This window comes from Pieris napi, chromosome 7 (genome assembly GCF_905475465.1).
Source record: "Pieris napi chromosome 7, ilPieNapi1.2, whole genome shotgun sequence".
Taxonomy (NCBI): domain Eukaryota; kingdom Metazoa; phylum Arthropoda; class Insecta; order Lepidoptera; family Pieridae; genus Pieris; species Pieris napi.
Genome location: NC_062240.1, coordinates 12,691,050 through 12,711,141, shown reverse-complemented (window position 1 = coordinate 12,711,141; position 20,092 = coordinate 12,691,050). Strand labels below are relative to the sequence as shown.

At 32.6% G+C, this 20,092-nt stretch overlaps 3 protein-coding genes across 3 annotated transcripts; all 3 read right to left on the bottom strand.

Moving 5' to 3' along the window:
• Positions 1 to 1,525: 1,525 nt before the first annotated feature.
• LOC125051101 (larval cuticle protein A2B-like) lies at positions 1,526 to 5,369 on the bottom strand. Its single transcript, XM_047651253.1, has 4 exons — positions 5,123 to 5,369; positions 4,485 to 4,581; positions 2,355 to 2,591; positions 1,526 to 1,856 (listed from the first exon to the last, which is right to left on the bottom strand). Exons 1-4 carry the CDS (start codon positions 5,228 to 5,230, stop codon positions 1,774 to 1,776), a joined length of 525 nt encoding a protein of 174 aa, XP_047507209.1. The 5' UTR covers positions 5,231 to 5,369; the 3' UTR covers positions 1,526 to 1,773.
• A 1,869-nt stretch (positions 5,370 to 7,238) lies between these two features.
• On the bottom strand, positions 7,239 to 11,487 carry LOC125050773 (voltage-dependent calcium channel subunit alpha-2/delta-3-like). Its single transcript, XM_047650767.1, has one exon. It carries the CDS (start codon positions 11,332 to 11,334, stop codon positions 7,399 to 7,401), a length of 3,936 nt encoding a protein of 1,311 aa, XP_047506723.1. The 5' UTR covers positions 11,335 to 11,487; the 3' UTR covers positions 7,239 to 7,398.
• An 857-nt stretch (positions 11,488 to 12,344) lies between these two features.
• Positions 12,345 to 19,615, bottom strand: LOC125051346 (cuticle protein 19-like). The gene is made up of 4 exons (XM_047651594.1): positions 19,527 to 19,615; positions 18,643 to 18,792; positions 14,658 to 14,754; positions 12,345 to 12,820 (listed from the first exon to the last, which is right to left on the bottom strand). Exons 1-4 carry the CDS (start codon positions 19,536 to 19,538, stop codon positions 12,687 to 12,689), a joined length of 393 nt encoding a protein of 130 aa, XP_047507550.1. The 5' UTR covers positions 19,539 to 19,615; the 3' UTR covers positions 12,345 to 12,686.
• Between the last annotated feature and the right edge of the window lie 477 nt (positions 19,616 to 20,092).

Sequence of the window (20,092 nt, the reverse complement as noted above, 5' to 3'; positions counted from 1 at the left end):
TGTTATCTGTCTCTTTGTGTTTATGATCTATGGTTAAATGAAAGAGATCGTAATCTATAATATTCTAATCAGTTATTAATACAGAACATCCTTAATATTATATTATGTAATTATCTGTGATAAAGTTAACTACCATTAAACTTAAGAAGAGGAATCTTTAGAATAATATCGGATTTCGTAACGTAGCTATGCATCAGCAAACTTTTCCGCAACGGCTTGACCAATTTTTAAAAGGCACACTAACGAAACACATACAAATACTTACAGAGAACACACGACATACGAAAACACAATACATGCATGTGCATAAATAACAAGTGTGCACATCATTTAGAGAGAAACAATACAATGATAAAAGCGATTAAAAGACAAAATAGATTAAGAAATATCTACTAATGTGCAAGCTACTTTGCAATTGTTATTATTGGTGACGAATCAACAGTGGTTGAACCATCTTACGTCTGAAGACATGGAGACTGTCATTAAATGGATCTGCTTCGCATGTACTCAATTATTTGTCGTTTTAAAGTAGCTAGAGATCTGGTTAGAGGAGCATTACAACTGACGTTGGTCCTCACTGCCCGAATGTAAAAACTCATGTTTCGCTTTAAAAGGAAGTTCACTTGACTTTTGGTAAATCTAGTTATTTAAAATTTTGTAAACAAAGATAATGTCATGTCATTCTAAGAAATTTATTTTGTGTATATTCGATAGATTTGAGATACTAGCACTCGTTAAGTTCATAAGTGAACATTTAGTTTCAGAGCGTCTCTCTAGTTAAAAAAACTTCAGTGATACATAAATTAAACAACATATAACATAACTCCAATAATCTTAAACCTTTGACTAACTTTATTTTTTATATTAATATTGGTTTTATAAATTAATACAATATAAACATAGCAATCATGAACAAAATACATTTTGCTAACGCGTTTTTGTTAGGGAACGACAAAACTTTGAAGAGCCTGCTTTTAAAGGTACGTTTTCTATTATAAACAGAATATTTAAAATGTTTAGTTTTAATTTTTATACAAAATAAATAAAAAACTGAACAATTTTAGAAAAAGTTTATGGTTAAAATTATACGAATGTTATATGTACATACATTAGATTACACATTATGTAATTAGTTTCTGAAGTAAAACTAAATTAATTTTTTTAAACTTTAACTTATTTTCTAAAATGTTTAATCTCTAAAATAAAGTTTCTCATTAAGTTTATTTCATAAAAGTACCATTATTTTTTACTAGAGATAAATAAATAGTATGTATAAATGAATGAAATTTGTGTCTTACATTTTATGTATGGTTTAGAAGCACCTTTTGAGAGACTTGATTTATTACAGTTTTTATATAGTTTCATATTTTGAGCCGGGGTTGAGGAAACAATCCAATTTTACATAATTATCAAAATAAAACAACCAGTTTATTTTTTATAGCGAAAGCCAAATTTTATTTACATGTTCATGTTTTTCATAAATTAAAAACAGAAACCACAAATACGATAAATAAAATATTAACATTCAGACGTTTCATCATAGATATACTAAATAAATAAAATATATCTATTTAATAAGAATATAGTACATAAAACAACACGCAATTAGTACAATGAAATTACATAGAGCAAACAGCGGTTCTATTCATACATGCATATACAATTTTTTCCAAGTAGTATAATAATAATACAATAAATATATTCCTAATAATATTATTAATTCTAATAATGTCCTTACAGTCTGTATTACGTATATTTAACCTATTCTAAGTTTCAGTAGTATTGTTGAGGTGGTCCATCAAAGCCGTCGAAATTATCATATTCGGGAAACTGAATGGCACCTATTTTCGGATATACTGAAATTGAAATATTTAACTTTTAGACAGAGAGCAGTGTTGGTCTAGTGGCTTCAGCGTGCGACTCTCATCACTAAGATCGTTAGTTCGATCTGTGTACCAGCTGTGCACCGATGGATTTTCTTTCTGTATGCGCATTTAACATTGGCTCGAACGGTTTTTTAAACATTCATAAATATAATGAACCATAGGTCGACATATTACTTACACTTATATTCTTTATAGGTTAACAAATGTGTCCCTTAATTATAAGAACACATAAATAAGTCACAGGTCAATCCAACGCCGCTTCCCCTAATCTTATGTTTTAAACGATTAAAGACTTTGACATTTAGCTTCAAACCAAGACTTTCATTTATTTTAATATGCCTACGACAACCGCCACCGAAATTAACTAGAGTAAAGAAGAATATATTTTGGATCTTTGAAATTTTTGAGAATATAGATTTTTATGCTCCCAAATTTTTAAGCCCCTGTATCATGATCATATATACTTACAAAATGGTGAGGCAGATGGATAAACTTCGGGTATAAATTGTTTCTGCACTTGTACAGGTACGGCCACAGGTTTCGCGACATATTGTATGACGGGCTGTATCGGCTGTCGATGGATTTGTGGGGTCACGTGTAGACTAGGACTGCTCTTGGAAACCAGAGCGTTGAATCCGTGTATTGAATCTGCAGTGTAGTCTACTGTTCTTATTGAGCCATCTGGCTCCACAAGAGAGTACTGGCCTGAAATGACAGAATGGTTATAATTTGGTAAAAATTTATTAGCGAATAATATAAACAACGATTGTTAGGTCTTTTCTTTATATAGACAATATTATTTGATGTGTATTCTTTGAGAGCAGTTTTGGAGTAGTGGCTTCAGCGTATGACTTTCATGAGGTCGTAGGTTCGATTCCCGGCTTCGCATCAATGGACTTTTTTTGAATTTAACATTTGCGCGAACAGTGAAGGAGAACATCGTGAGGAAACCGGATTGCCTTAGATCCAAAAAGTCGATGGCGTGTGTCAGGCACAGGAGGCTGATTACCTACTTGCATATTAGATTGACAAATTAATCCTACCATAAACTACCATAGTTCGCATTTTCTTCCAAGTCAAAATAATAGTTACGCTTTATATGAAAGCATGTTATAAGATATCTAATGTTAATTTGTATGACTCAAAACTTGGCCATTAAAGAGTGGCGGAGAGTTTCTTGCCAGTTCTTCTTACCCGCTCTACGTCCTTGACTTGCGCACTGGTAGTAAATGTTAATTTAGAATCAATTTAACATCATTTCTGTTGACGTTCATAAGTGTACTTGTTTAGCTATATGAATAAAGTTATTTTAAGTTAGAGTTTTAGACTAGTTTTTGATAAATATTCACAATATAATATATATATGATGGTAATTTACTATGTATCTATTAAACAAAGTAACTTAAGAATAATTTCTACCGTGTGTTTCTACAGTTAACATTCGCTAATCGTTGACCTATTCCTAACAATGGTTTTTGTTTGAAAACTGTGAAGCACGCAGTTCAGAAAACATGTAACAAGCACTATTATGCAAAATGACCAAATAATTACATGCCAAATTAGCATATTTACAACAGTAATTTATTCGTTGTTGTGGCATATGACATGAACGGCATACATTTAACAATGGAATTTATGATTTTTCACATTATGATTCTTTAACCTTAGGGAAGATTCAGTGTCGACTTTGCGCGAACTATGAATCCTGTATGTCATACGGACCTTTGACATACGGTAGTCACTAGTCATACTATTACACTCAGGGTGGTTCACAAACTTATGTAAGCCAGTAAAGATGAAAAAACACTCCATATATTGAATCGGAAGCAGGGATTTATTCTGGACTGAACTAATCGGGCAGTCGATTCCGTATCTGCGTTGTTTCGTTACATACGTATCTATAAATCTACTATTTCAGATGTATTTATTAAAACTCTTCGTAACATTACAAATATACACAGTAATTTAAATGTAAATATACACATTATAAACAGTAACTTATATTATTAGGGATGCAATGGGCGGCCTTATCGCTAACAAGCGATCTCTTACAGGCAATCCTAGTAATGAAAACAAAAGAAATGCTAAAAAGTGCAAGAAGTGCATAAATAAATTAACAAAAATTTAAATGTAACGATGAGATCATTTTAGTAGTATTGGGGAAGGTATATAACCCTAGGGGCTAGGGCCATTTTGTTTTATAACAAATTTTCAAAAAAAAATGTCTATTTTGGTATATAAGTAAGAGGAGGCAAACGGGCAGAAAGCCCATCTGATGTGATACCGCCGTCAATAAACTCAGATAGCCAGAAGGCTCGCAAGTGCGTTGTCAGCCTTTTAAGAATTGGTAGGCATTTTTCTTGAAAGACCCTAAGTCGAATTGGTTCGGAATTATGGGCAGCTGGTTCCACATATATATATTAACTGAAGTTATTGACTTTTAATGTTTAGAAATCAAAAAAGGGTTAATACTTTTATCCATTTTATTTGAAAAATTAAATATTATATTTTATTTTGCCAATGAAATAAATCTGTCAGTAGTTAAATATTTTAATACTACGTGAACTTTAAATAAAAATAATTTTTAAAAATTCTTACCCTTGACAACATCTCCATCTCTTGTCTCGTGTTGGGACTTTACGTCCCCAGTAGAGGGGTCTGCAACTCCATAATTATAGGTATACTTTGGACGATCCTGAAATATAGTTTTACATTAATTAAATAATTTTCCTATAGACGTATTTTTTTTAATAAAACATATAACCATTTTTTAAATAAATATATTATTTAATCTATGACAATACAATGATAGATTTTTATTATTAGGGATTTTAAGTCCCTAACTATAAATGTAAAAAAGATTATAATTACAAAATAAAGCAATCCTTTTACTGCTTCAATGTATATAAGAATATATAAGTGTATAAATCAATCAATCAATCTAATAGGCAAATAGGTGATCAGCCTCCTGTGCCTTACACACGCCGTCGACATTAAAGTCTAAGGCAAGCTGGTTTCCTCACAATGTTTTCCTTCACCGCTAAATGCGCACATATAAAGAATCCATCGGTGCACAGCCGGGAATCGAACCTACGACCTCAGGGAAGAGAGTCGCACGATCAACGCCAACACTGCCCTAAGAATTAATAAATAATTAGGTATATAATTTCTGATATATTGTGTGAAAAAATTAAAAAAAATATCACGATTTCTAGCTAAAATCCTTACATACTTACATAATATTCATTATAGCCTGGATCAAAAGCTGGATTGAACACCGCACTCAGTTTCGGTGCAGCATTAACACAAGCAATCACAAACACAAATACACTAAAAAAACGCATATTTAAAACACAAATTACGTGTTATTCTCTTTGATTTTTCCCCCGAATAATACAATTGCCTTCCAAGCCTCTCTTATATGCCTTCTATAGGCCTTGGCTAGACGAAAATTTTCTTCGTCTATTTGTGAAAAACTTCGCACGACGCAATGGCGAATCTCATGTAGATTAGATTATGCAATTTAATGGGACATTATGTGAACCATGTTTTGTTATAATAGTATTTATAAGGTTTAATTTTAAGTTTTCAAAAGCCGGCAACGCAAAAAAACTCTATATTGTTAATAATATATTATATAATCAGGATGTTTTTCCAATAAGCTTTCATAATATATTTCATTATTATCTATATATCTTTTCTTAGGAGTTTTAAATAATCTGATCTGGTGATTCATACGTTTTAAATGTTACATAAATTATATATAACCAAAAAACAATTATACTAAAGATAAGGCCAAAAATGGAATACAGAAATTATACAAAAGGGTTCAAAGTTTTACAAAAGGAAATCAATATAAATGATTATTAACAAATTAATACCTAATTGAGCTGTATTATGTGTTGATTCAAAGTACATGAGGTTGTGTATGTGGTGTGTGCTCCTGATACAGGTGATTTAGCATATAAATTAACATAGCTCGTGTATCTAAAAATTAAAACAACACTAAGATAATAACTCTAAGTGCTAGGAAGACTTGTTGTATTGGTACCTGAATTAAGTATTTGTCTGTACAAATTGAAATTACAAGGCCTGCCATTGTTCATAAATCGCTGGAACTAAAATAACATTAATCTCGCCACACAATGGAAATGAACAAACTAAGGAAACGTAAAATGTGATTTTCGAGTCGTACTTCCGGAAAAGCAACAACAAATAGTATATATTCAAAAACCATGTAATATATACCTCTAACACTCGGTGTAATTTTTTTATATCTAGGTAAAAATTAGTTATTGTAAAAACTACGTACGACGTATGTATGTAATTAATATTTTTCTTAATATAAGTTATTTATCTATTAAAAATCTTTATCTGGACCAGTACTTCTGCGAATCAATCTCATGCAATTAACAATTTTTTAGAGAACAAAATCCTAATAATTAAATGGCCTTTTTAAATCTGCTTTTATTTCGTTCTTCGTCAACGTCATAAAAGATTACTTAACACTTATTTATCGTAATGTACACACGTATATATGTGTACATTGTATAGATATAATATTATCACCGAGGTAATCTATCTCTCACGGTTATTGTAGGACGGAATTTGAGAGTTACATACCTTTAAATATAAATCCTTCAAAATACAAAGAGCTGTAATGAGACAGTAAATTTTATAAAGTTAGATAATATAAAAAAATGAGAATGACGTAAAAGAATAGGCTAAAATACTTAAATTATCTGTAACTAACATACAGTAATGCAAACTTGATTATAGATTTTTATTGTACAAGTGACAGTTCTATTAATATTTTTTTTTGTACATATATTATTTAGTCTTTATATCTTACCTATTTTGAATAACCTCCAGTAAAGTAAGAAACAAAGCATATTTAATGGTCTATAACAGGTAAACACAAGTACAAGTGTATAGGAATCAAACCTAGGGCAAAGAATTATATGCTTCAATTAGATAAACGATAAAGAAGAAAGATAATCAAAGTTATTGATGCACTTTCCCATTGCAAAATACTTAAGCGGAAATTGGCAGGCCACACCGCTCCCATGTACAAATATAGTATTAAGGTGGAAAGGGCCACCACGGAAAAGAAAGAGAGGTCGCCGTCTTGGACGGAGGGCTGACGAGCTTAAAGAAGTTGGTGGAGAAGATTGGGAGAAGAATGCTCAAAATAGAGAGAGATGAATTCTATCTAATTTAAATAAAAGCGTCGAATTATTATTTATTTATTGCGGACTTTTTCATTATTACAAATTTAAAGTAAAACTAATACAATAAGATACTTTTTTCAAATTTAATGATTAGAATATATTAATACATTTGTTGTCTTCTTACGAATTTAAATTTAAAAGTTAGAATTGGGCAAATATGCATTATACAATGATCTTATGATATAGATTATTGCTCATTGTTATTTATAAAAAGCAGAGTCTATAGATTAACGATATTCTGAAATAGAAGTCATTAGTAAAGTACTTACTCAGTATTCAGGCTATGAAAGATGAAATAAATATCTATTGTGAATTACATGAAAGGTAATCATAAAGCAAAATACTATTGTTCCAAGCTTTAGACTATTAGCACCATCTTCAGGCTCTGGATCCGGCAGCCAAGGCCCACATTGTCTATACCCTTCTTCAAAAGAGTAATTATGAGGATAGCATGTAGTAGGCGGAAGTCTAGCCGGTAAGGATACTCTGTTGCGCCAACATGCAAGCCGACTGGCTGAACTCCTTAGAGTGGTATCATGTTTCATTTCCACAAGTTCATTTACCAAGGAGTTATTTAAAGGTACTCCTTTATAAGGACACAGCTTATAAATAGCAATTAGTATGAGATTTGTTTGAGGTATTTCACTTGCAACCAGAGGCCATGTACATGGTTTAGCCGGTCGGTTTAATGCTTCAGTAGCTTTTTTATTTCTCTGCAACTCATATAATGGCCTGCTTCTATCACAGGCAGTAAATCTCGTTCGATTAAGTAATACACGATCATCGTGCAGTCTCTCATACTTTTCACGCTCGAAGTCACGACGTAGACGCTTACGTCGTTTCTCCTTCTCAAATTCAGTGTCGCAATTTACTGTTCTATGAGATAAAATGAAATATAAAGAAATCATCAATTCACGCGATATATAGGTTATTGCTTTAATTGATCTCCATAACGATAAAATTATAGAAGATATTGTTGGAGCCGCTGCGCTAAGATTTTCATCTTTTGGGGGAAAACAAACGCCTTGATAATCGTGGACCCAACGTACTTTAAAGATGCTAGCATTGAGTAAAGCTTTCATTGCAATGGGATATTCATTGGCAAGATGTTTATTCATAGTTTCATCGTTATCTTGGTCAGCGACAATCCATCCAGCGTCATCGATTAAAACGCATGCCCAGGTTTTTCCATCGCAACGAGCCTCACACTTTGATTCATCTTCAAAAGCACAGTGATAATTTGTTATAGATTCTAGTAAGTCATTTAAATGTCTGGGATAAAAATGATAGCCGGCAACACCAATAATGCCTTGCTTCTTTGGGTGACTTAGAGTTCTGGCAGCTGTCAACCATTGCCAACGTTGACCAAGAGGGGGAATTTCAGGTTCAGTGTTTCTAAGCGTTTGAACGGCTGGTATAGGTGCGTGTATTACAAGCGTGTCAGGATATGCACTGGCTCGGCGATACCAAGCTTCTGACGGGCCCATTGGCCATACAGAACCTTCCGGTGGATCGGCATGGGAACTTGTTGCATGATATAATTGCCAACGAGTCAAACCATTCTCAGTAGCAAAGAATGCCGTGTTGGATCCGAGAAGACATGCAGAACAGTCTCGATCCGTATCAGGGTCTTCGTGTTCAAGAGCCCACTGTTTGGTGGCAATTGCTTCTTTACTTAGCCTTCCCATTAATTCCATATCACATTGATAAGGTTTCTCAAGCAATGTTAGTGGTATTGGTGAGAATAAATGTTTGATTTTCTTTGGCAAAAAGTTAGGTTCATCCTTTCGTCGCCTAAGGAAATGAAGAACTTCTAACTCTCTAGAATCGAAATGAGGATCTACGTGCCTACAATATAACCATTCTGGATGTACTGCAAAGTCTGTTCCTAATAAAGCACTGAGCGCATCTTCCGCTAGCTTTTGTGTGAAATCTGCATTGGGTACGGCGTGTTGTTGGTTATACTTTGGAAGAGATACTACAAGCGTGTAATGATTACGAATTCGTTTCCAGTAATAATCTCTCATCTCTAGAATTACTCGCATTCCTTTTTCATAGATACTTTTAGCGAACATAGTCTTCGAGCCTTTCGGTTCGTCAATAACTATTGCGTTTCTAAAATCGAGCCATTCTTGTGGATATTCTCTGGCATAATGGTCTACGGCTGGCTGTTCAACATCTAATAAATCAACAGTTCGATAACCAGGTCTTAATATATCTCCGTCAAAAACGGGTTTAGTGTTGTCGTGCAGTACAATATTACCTCGGTGATCTACCAAAAAGAGGGTCCCACCAGAGCCCGTTAGATAATATGGGAATAGTAATTTTAAGTGATCAAGAGGTATGTCCACACCAGCTACTCCTAGCAAACGATTGACCGGATACGACCTTGTAGAATTACGTTGTTTTTCTTCGTCTAGTTTTATCGTTATATTTTCAACTGTCGTACTTTCAAAAACTGGAACTGAAATGCTTACTTCTAGTCTGTAATTAACTTCTTGATCTTCATAGTACTGCCCATATTTATGCAGTTTTTCCATATATGTAACATCCTTACTTGCCGTTTTTAGAAATTTGTTTTTATTCTTTCGCAATTGTCGATAACGATATTCTTGCTCTGCATTTTCTTTTTGTTGCCAATAGAATTCGCCACGCCGTGGATCTTCCATATGAGCATATACGTCACTATGGACTTTTATCCGGTGTTTTCTTTGACCTACTAATGGTCGTTCCATCACGCGAAGTATCCTCATAGCTTGCTCTGTCACATCCGAATCAGTAATAAGTTCAGCGAAATAGCCATCTCGCTCACAACTTAACGCGTTTGCTAATACTCGAGTATTATCTCGTAAACCGAATTGGTCATGTAGCCACATTATAAATAGTCTGATTTTTCCATCGGGGTCTAATTGTTTCATTAACGTGGTGTAATCTATATACAAACTATCGGTTACTAAAACTATTGCTTGCTGGCAAGACGGTGGCCTATCAAGATTTCTTTGCTTCTTTAATAATTGAACAGCATACGCAAGCACATCACCTATCATGGACTCATTTTTCATCTTTTGACTTTTAAGAACTGCTATCATAGCTGCTGTATTCACATTATTAGCAGGAACTAGTTTGTCACTAAAGCAACTTATTGGTGATTTAACAGTTCTGTTAAATCGTAACACATTCACATAATCGTCATCTGTTAAAGCGTTTAAAAGTGTTCCAGTGAAATGTTCTGCTGTCACTTTATTTGATGAATTGTACATAGAACCTGAAGCATCTAATAAAATGAGGATGTCACGAGGCGCTCCACCAGCACTTACGTGCCATGGTCTTAAACGACAGTCAAATACATCATCTGCTCCAATATTTACGTTATACAAGCTTTGCCATAAGGCCGCGGGGTAATGTCTTAAAAATCCTTGGGCACTACAAAAATACTGAAAGTCCAGCGTGGCATCTTGGGCATAATTCTCACGAAAAGTGGATAGCAGGCCTTCAGACCAATATAAGTGTGGTGTTACTTTAGAATCACAAGTGAACACTTCTGCTGCAACATGGGCACTGCTTGCCTCTAATGAAATCATTGCATTAAAATGTGTACTCTTTTGCAATTTTATTTTATTAATGCTCTTACAATTAGACGAAAATTCCCACTCACTTTCAGTAGGTTCCACTTTTTTCAAAATATCTAAGTCGACACTATTATCAAACGTATAGTTTGGCGGTGCTTCAAGCTTGTTTTTCATTATGTTTTTAGAGAGCTCTTCTGCTCGACGCATAATAGCTTCGGCTGCTTTTCCTCGTTTTTCAAAGACATCTTCTAAAGCATTAGCTACTTTTTCCAGAATTGCTGACCCATTTCTTACTTCTACCGTGATATCTGAGAAACCTTTCCATAAAACGTTTCTTCTAACAACCTTTTCTTCTATTTCAAATAATCTTTCACGTATTTCGTTGGCCCAGTCGGTTATTTGTTCTCGAGTAATTAGCTTGGGCTTATCGTGTTGTTGTTTCTTTATGATTGCCGGTTTAATATGAGTTTTTGTTACGTTACCGACTACCAATGGAGTGTTTTTAATTTTACTTTTATTCACTAACAGCTTATCTTGATGCTCCTCTAGCGATTTTCTAATATTGTCTACATCGTTTGTTGGCGCGTGTTTAGTGTCTAACAAGTCTACCAGCAAAGCAATAAAAATTATCCGCAAATATAAATTCATTTTAGAATATTGTATTCACATTTTAAGTCTTTATTTTTGATGATCACACTTCCACAACAAAGAGAGTACTGAGGAGTCTTGTGATTTTGGCACGACGTGAAGTAACGCCAGACTGTCTGGCGTCGAAGAATGCTGGTCTGCGTAGGCATTAGCGCAATTCTTAGAATCTGACCCGGCCTATATTTGTATGAAAGTTATAAAGATTTAGTTTAGAGGACATGATGAATTATGTAGATACTTGTACAATATATTATAATATGAGGTTTTAATTTTATAAATAATTGCTTGAAGGTATCATGCGGGGCATGATGTAATGATTGCAGTTTCTTACAAAACTCTTTAATTTACTCGTAAAACAAAAACTTGGTGATTTAAAATATTGAGGGTTTATTGCGAGTAAATATAAATATTGGGGGTGTATTGAGCCGCGTACAAATTATTTGAAGAAGTCTATTAAGTATGAGGGTGTGCAATTATTTAATCAATTACCGTCTAAAATTCGTAATAATAGCGCGTTTAACCAATTCAGGGCATTATAGATATATATCAGCATGAGCCTAATAGACTAAAATTGGGACGGCTGATGGCGACTATTTAAGTTATAAACTGATAGACTATATTAAGTTTCTCACGTAAATAAAATACATTTCTTTTTTTGTAATGAGAAATAAAGTTCTTTGAACATTAAAGATGTTTATATTCCTCCTTAGTTACCTGTATTAGCCCTCATTTTGTAGACGTTCATTGTGTTAATCAATAAATGATATTTTTATTTGATTTGGAAATAAATGTTGTATGATTTCTAGTCTTTCGAATAAGAACTTAATTTCTATATTTCGTTTTCAAGAATTTTTTAAGATTACAATATGTGTTCATATGTAACTAAAGAAGCTGAATTCTAATCTAGAAAAGTTTTAGTAAAAAGGCACAGAAGCATTTTGGAATATATTATCAACTTATTAATTATGTAATTATCGAGGGTGGATGTTAGAATAATTTAAAGTGATAAATAATATATCTATAATTTATTTATTATACAACTAAAAATATTCTTACACAATCTTAAGTATATAATAATATTGAAATAACATGTCTACTCAGGTACTTCCGTGTAACAAATCCGATAAAATAACAAGAAACACATTTTTATATCGAGATCTACATTTAAAATAATTTTACAATTAAATAACATTTTTTTAAACATTTAACATCAAACAATAATAACAATAACTTTTAGAAGAAAATTCCAATATTATTTTGTTCATAAATGGAAAAACACCTACTATTTACTAAAGCATTTTAAAAGTCATTGCCCTACTCCTAATTTGTCAGACATACTATATCTTATGCAATTAATGTACAAAATGGGCTTCATGAGGCGAAATAGGTGCAGTTCTATGGACAACAGCATTGAAACCATTGTGTTTGTCTGCTGTATAGTCCACAGTGCGGATAGCGCCATCTGGTTCTACCACGCTGTATTGGCCTGAAATGTCAACGAATCATTTATTTATTAAGTAGAAAGCAGTGTTAGGAAAAAATATTTCACATATCGTTAATTATCAATAAAAGAGGGTGCGTGTACTTATGTACGCGCGTAAGAAATAGTTTTTGATTGCATGCAAATAATTAATTACAATTAAATAATCAAAGACTGGAGGGAGGAGTAAGTATAGTCAGTAAGGAGTCATTATAGTCAATAAAGTTCAGTTTACATTTGAAAAATTAAATAAATAAATATTTATGATTATTCTCTTACATTAAGTGTAACATAAATTCTATTATTATTCGAATGTTGTTTTTAAATTATGTCCAATGCCATAACATCTTCCGTGGGCAACTTCATTCTGTTAATTTTGTGTCACGGTGCGCGCGCATCGTAAAATTTCACTCTGATAAATTTTTCATAACGCGCCTAAAGAAGTATAACTTCAAAAATAGTATACAAGAACAGAGTGTCTTCTCCTTAATAGAGACTGTAAGTAGTGTTATTGGTTCTTTTGTTTAATATTCTTTTTAGTAAATTGGGTTAGTTTTAATTTACTTATTAGTCTAAATTAAGTAAGGCTAAATCGTAATGATAAATTGTGCAATGCAGAGACAATTTATAAGAAAAAAAAATCGTTTAATAAAAATTCAGTTGAATAGAGCTTCCTCAGAATTCTTGAGCATATTTTAAAGAAGCTCGTCTAGTATTATTCGGCATTTCAAATTTATTACTAAATTTTATACATGGACACGTTGATACAATAATTATTAACTACATTTAATCTCGGAAAAGGTAATTTTAAATTCAGTGGGTTTGATCCTAACGAAAGAACATCTGTTTCGGAATATTCACGGAATGAAACAATAAACTGCTCTATTGGGGGGATACTTTTATAATAATTTTGGTTTCCGAGTGCGTGATGGTGTGACACGCCTACCTTTAGATAATTTAGGTAAAAGTTAAGCAGACAAAAAAATTATATAATAAGTCAAGTTAGACCCTAGTCATTGTATTATGTAATGTTTAAAGAGTTCTATTTGATCGGAACTAAAATGACTAAAGATATTTGACTGATTTATGTACATATTTATAAATAACTAGCGGACCCGACAGACGTTGACCTGCATGATATTTAAAGCGGTTAGGATATTAACCAAAGTATGAAAGTACCGACTGTAGCGCCATCTAACGCTGATTTGTGAATCTAAACCATCCAGGGCGCCACCCAAACGAATACAAAAAAATTAATTCAAATCGGTCCAGCTGTTTAAGAAGAGTTTAGTTAGATACACACTTACAGTAGATTTATGTATATAAAGGTAATATATACCCAAGGAAGTACTTTATTGTATATGTGATCATTTTCTAGATTCTATTCTAATGTATTTCTAAAATAGAAATTCTCGTTTATATTAACATATTTTATTTATATATCATCATTTAAGTTATAGGCAAAACTCCAAAAAACATCCTTCTAGAAAACGGGGCATAGAGAAAACAAAAGTTTATTAATATACGAACTATCTGTCTGACAACCTAAAACAATTACAGGGCTACCAGGGTATTCGAGCGCTATAAACACACCAAGATTAAAAGGCCGGCAACGCACTCGTGAGCCCTCTGGCATTCACAGTGTCCATGGGCGGCGATATCACTTAACATTAGGTGACCTCCTGCCCGTTTGCCCCCTATTCTATGAAAAGAAAACGAACTTTATCGAAATTATAGGAAAGTGTATTAAGGCACTTTACTGATTGAGTTCTTTAAAGAAATTAGTATTTACAGAGTAAGGATTCTGGCAATCGTAATCAATCTGGTTAAGTTTAAAGAATACCTGTGACCACATCCCCGTCGCGACTTTCATGGTGCGTTTTAATATCTCCTGTATGAAAATCGTTGACACCGTATTTAAACACGTACTTCGGGTAAGCCTGAAAATAAATAATACATATTATGCAAAGCCTAAACAGTGCTTAAAAACTAGATCATAGTTTTATTTTGGCCTATAATGTTGGCCTAGTGGCTTGAGCGTGCGAGCATGAGCTGAGGTCGTAGGTTCGATCCCCGGCTGTGCACCAATCGACTTTGTCTTGCGCATTCAACAGTCGTATGGTGAAGGAAAACATCGTGAGGAAACCGGCTCGCCTTAGACCCAAAAAGTCGACAGCGTGTGTCAGGTACAGGAGGCTGATGACTTACTTGACTATTAGATTGTCAAATGATCACGAAATAGATACATAAATCTGAGACCTAAAGGATCTAGCGCCATTGATGATTTTTTTTTTTTTTATGTTGGGCTGGACTACTGTTCTATTTCGGCATTTTTGGGCATCTCAATGAATCCCTCTTTATCGGCGTTAGGATTTTGGCAAGACACTTTTTGGGTCCAGACCCAGTGGTTGTATAACTTTCACGGACTTGAACGTCAACAATTTGGTGGTTTTATTTGCTCGTAACAGTGTTACCCAACCTAGTGATGTTGAGCTATCTATCCATGATGTATTTAGATTCTATAAAGAAAAAGGCATAATTCTTAAAAAAACATTGTATATCTACGTATTTCATTTTAACTTTCATTGAAATCGTAAATATATTTAAAAATTGTTTCGCCTTATTAATTTCTAGAAAATTCAGTCACGGGTATACTAAAACAGCAAGAAACGATTTAGTACCTTGATATCAATCATAAGTGAAACTACGGAACGTTACGCCAACTTCACGGCACTGACGCTGAATCAGGCTAATTGTTATTTTACGGAGTTAGTTAATATTAATAAATATATCAACGTTTATTAATGAACTTCATGAAAAGAAAAAGCGGGAAAATTCTTGCAATTTTTCTCGTCCTTTCTACACCCTTGATTTGAGAACCAGGCAGTAAATTGAAATGCTATTTCTACTCTCCCCTTTTGACATATACATATATTTTTTTTATTTTTTAAACTTATAATAGGTCGGCAGCGACTTCGCCTCCTGACAATTTGAGTGTTCCTGTATTACTTTACATCAGACTCTGCCGCCGCTTGTTCTATACAAAACATTTATTAAAATTTGGGCTTCTATTGATAAGATAATAAATAATAAGATATATAAGTGCGCGTATTAAGGGCTCTAAGAACTCTAGTTAGATATAAATAAAATAAAAAAAAGGGTGCGTGTACTTATGTACGCGCGTAAGAAGTTATACTTCTTTGGCATTATTAAAAATAGTTTTTGATGCATGCAAATAATTAATTACAATTAAATAATCAAAGACTGGAAAAGGAGTCATTATAGTCAATTAAGTTCAGTTTACATTTGAAAAATTAAATAAATAATTATTTATTATTATTCTCTTACATTAAGTGTAACATAAATTCTATTTAGTTAAAAGTATATATTATATATTTAGATCATCTCTACCAAACACTAAGATGTATGTTGTAGCTTTGGCAGTATTGCACAATATAAAATTAATAAATTTCTTTGAAAAAATAATCAAAACTCCTTTATTTGTTTAAAAGGTAAATGACAAATGTCATTATGGTCATTCAAAATTCTTGGCATACGAACTTCACGCATATTCTATTTCTTTTTACTTGTAGATTGTCTTATTCCTATCTCGCTCGCACATGCTATAATCACACTCCCAATTTTGTGTCACAGGTGCGCGCGCATCGTAAAATTTCACTCTCATAAATTTTTCATAACGCGCCTAAAGAAGTATAACTTCAATAAAGATTAAAACACCGTTATATACGTCAGACACGTATAACTTCTGTTACTACTTATCCTATGAACTCCTGGGTTCGATTTTTGTCGAAACAATAATTGCTTCCAATTGGAAGGATATCAACAAAGACTCGTATCCCATTAACGGATTTAATCAGTCAAATCAATGATGTTAGTTGTATTAGGTCAATAATTAAGTATTTATTTAGTAAATAGAACGATATAATTAGTTTAAATAATACGTGCACAACATGTAACTTTGTTTTGTGAACTTGGTCACATAGTCTATATATATATAATGAAAATGGTCTTCGTTTGAGGCTCAATCATGCCTAAACCACTGATAGTATCGACATGAAACTACCACCATTCGATGCGAAATTTTTCCTATATGGTTCATGGCTATTTATTTATTAAATTCCAACGGTCCTTCATTTTTTTATTGCTGTTTTACTTTTATGAAAATTTATCCATACGGACTTCACCGCGGAAACATTCGGGGAGGCGGAACCTCTAAACGTCAACATCTGTTAAAAACTCGATTTTCGAAATATTTCAATTTTTTAACCGGGAAGTTAAAAAGAAGAATAATAAAAATATGAAAAAAAATTAAATAATGAAACATAAAATTTATTTTAATTCGTCCAGCAAAGCGGGCGCGAAACGGCTAGTATTATATAATTTGACACCAACGCGACGCTTTCTTTTACAACATATTGCTAATATTTATGCTTACGCTATAGAATATATAAGAATTATTTATTAAATTATGATTTTCATTATGTAATTACCAAGTTAAAGTATGAAATGTGTAAGAGAATTTTCGAATCAATTTTAACCAAAAGCTTAGTACAAAATAGTATGTAAATAGAGAAAAGCCTTCACGTATGACCAGAAACTGTTTTGCTTGGTTTTCACTTGAATAAACTCGGTGGGAAAATGTCAAGGTCATTGGTATGAAAACAATTAAAGACATCAGCTATTCATAGTTTGAAAAACATAATGGGAAATGATTTTGCATTCATTCCCTTTTCCTTTGTTTGATTGAAGCCGGAGTTGAATGTGTTATTCATAAAAACTACACAAAATCTTATGTCAGTAAAATTATAATGAGTAACCAACTACAAGAAACGTTTTTATCTTTATTACTTTCAAACATTCTTGTATTATTATAATGCTACGTTATCCTTAAGTAACAAGAAATATTTATTTGTAATTTTTTTTAAAGCTACTGCTACTTTGAGCCGTGCGAAGCCGCTACCTCAAACTCCTACTTACAATTCTTATAGGTAACCAAGTACACGTCTTACGAACGTCAACAGAAAAGATGTTAAATTGAATCTAAATTTACATTTACTACCAGATCGCAAGACAAGGGCATACACATCAATTATGTATAGTCCACTACTCCACCTTTAAATAAGCGTAGGGATTAATAATGAAGATTGAAATATCGCACATATTTCGAATTTTATATAATACTAGCTGTTCCCTGCCAAGCTTGGCTGTGGCACATTGTGATTGAATTGTTGAAAAATGAAAAAAACGAAGAAAACATTTCATATAAGTTTAATTTTGCATTACTTGTGGGAAAAAATAATAAAAACAAAAAATAAACGATAAAAAAAAACAGACCTTGATGCGGATGTATTATCATGTTAAAATTTCAGCTCGATCGGTGCAGAACTTTTTGAATTTTTGAAGCGTACACAAACCAACATAAAATTTTGATGAATATAGATTTAATTAAATTAATTTCGGATTTCGTATCAAATCAAGGTAAGTTTAATAATTTGTACTATCGTATTGATGACTTAAGTCCAGACACCTCTCATTCGAATTTTTCGCGAATATAACACAATAAACACTACTTATCCAGAGCTCGATATATTCGGTAGTGAGCTGATCATTAAAAAAAAAGCATTGTAAAGCACCTATCTGCTACCTAAGTCAAAAAATTACTAGTAAAACCTAAATTTGGAAGTGTAATTTATTAAATTTGGAAAATTTATGATCACCATAAATATCTTGTATTTTAGAATAGATAGCATGTACAACTGTAAATCCATTATATATCATGTGGTGTACTTTAATAAATAAATACTTACATAATAATCTACATGGTGTTCTTCAGGTACATAATGATGAACAGGCCGATGGATGGCTTGAGCAAATGATCCCTGCGATTGCAAGTCTTCAAGCTTCGGATATGTTACTCGGCAGTTTACGCTCACTGCCAAAAGAACGACCGCAAAACACTGTAATAAGTTGAAAACGTGATTAGTATATAGTTTTTATTTTATTTATTTATTTACGGCCCAATGGCCAAACTTAGACTAAAAACAAAAAAGTTTTAAAACTTATAAAGGGATATACATTTTTTTTATATTACGCATGCTCCAGCGAGCATCTTTTTTATATAAGACACCGTCTCGACGAGCCTTAGGAACAGCACCACCCATCTAAGTGGGTGCGTTGCAGCGGTTAATGGGGCTACTGTCACTCTTGTCATAGTACTTAGTTAAAATAAAAAAATAATGGCGCTACAACCCTTTTTCGGTCTGGGGCTCAGAATCTGTTGTCATAGTTACTAGAAGTAAATACAATAAATAATATTGTTAAATTCGTATCACTAAGATATTACTCTTACAATTCTCTGGAAGAAAATTCCAGATTAAACCTTTCTGAAACGTGTCCATTAGCCCCGAACTACCTCTTGACAACTTGTCTGTTCTCTTAAAGCATAGTATGAAAAGTACGCCGATTTTTTTTCGTAAAACTCCACTAATTAAGTAATTAAGCTATTAAGAATTAAATTATTCTTAATTTTCTAAATAAAACTTTAAACAACGCAATCTTTAATAGATCTATATATAACATTGTGCGAATTCTCTATAATTCAAGCGTTGGAAAAACAATTTTCCCAACGCTCTATATACTTAAATTTCTTTGAGAAAAGCGAACTCATTTCCACATACATAATCCATCTTACCTTAAACTCCATGTCTTACAAAATAAACAACCACAATTGAATACTAGAAACTGAGTACTGTGCGGTGCGTGACACGCACGTACCTTTATATTATGTAGACTCAAGAGGTGGTAACGAATATTAGAAACATATTATTTGTTCCGTCATGGTATAGGTCTATTCTGCTCTATTTTTTTTAACTTAATTATAATATTAAATATGGTAAATACGTTTAAACAATATATTTATTAAATTCAATGCGTTGTTCATCTGTTTATATAGTAATGCGTATTTTATTTTATAAATAGTTATAACATAACGAATATGGCAACGTCTTTTAACAGTAATCCTGAAAGTTAAAATTTATTCTTTCTACATTTGTAACAAACAAATTAGAATAAATTTAATTTATTTGTATAAATAAAGATGTCATAATGACAAGACCGACTCTCATACCTGAGGTCGTAGGTTCGATCCCCGGCTGAACCAATGGACTTTCTTTCTATGTGCGCATTTAACATTTGCTCGAACAGTAAAGGAAAACATCGTGAGGAAACGACGACATGTCTTAGACCCAAAAAGTCGAC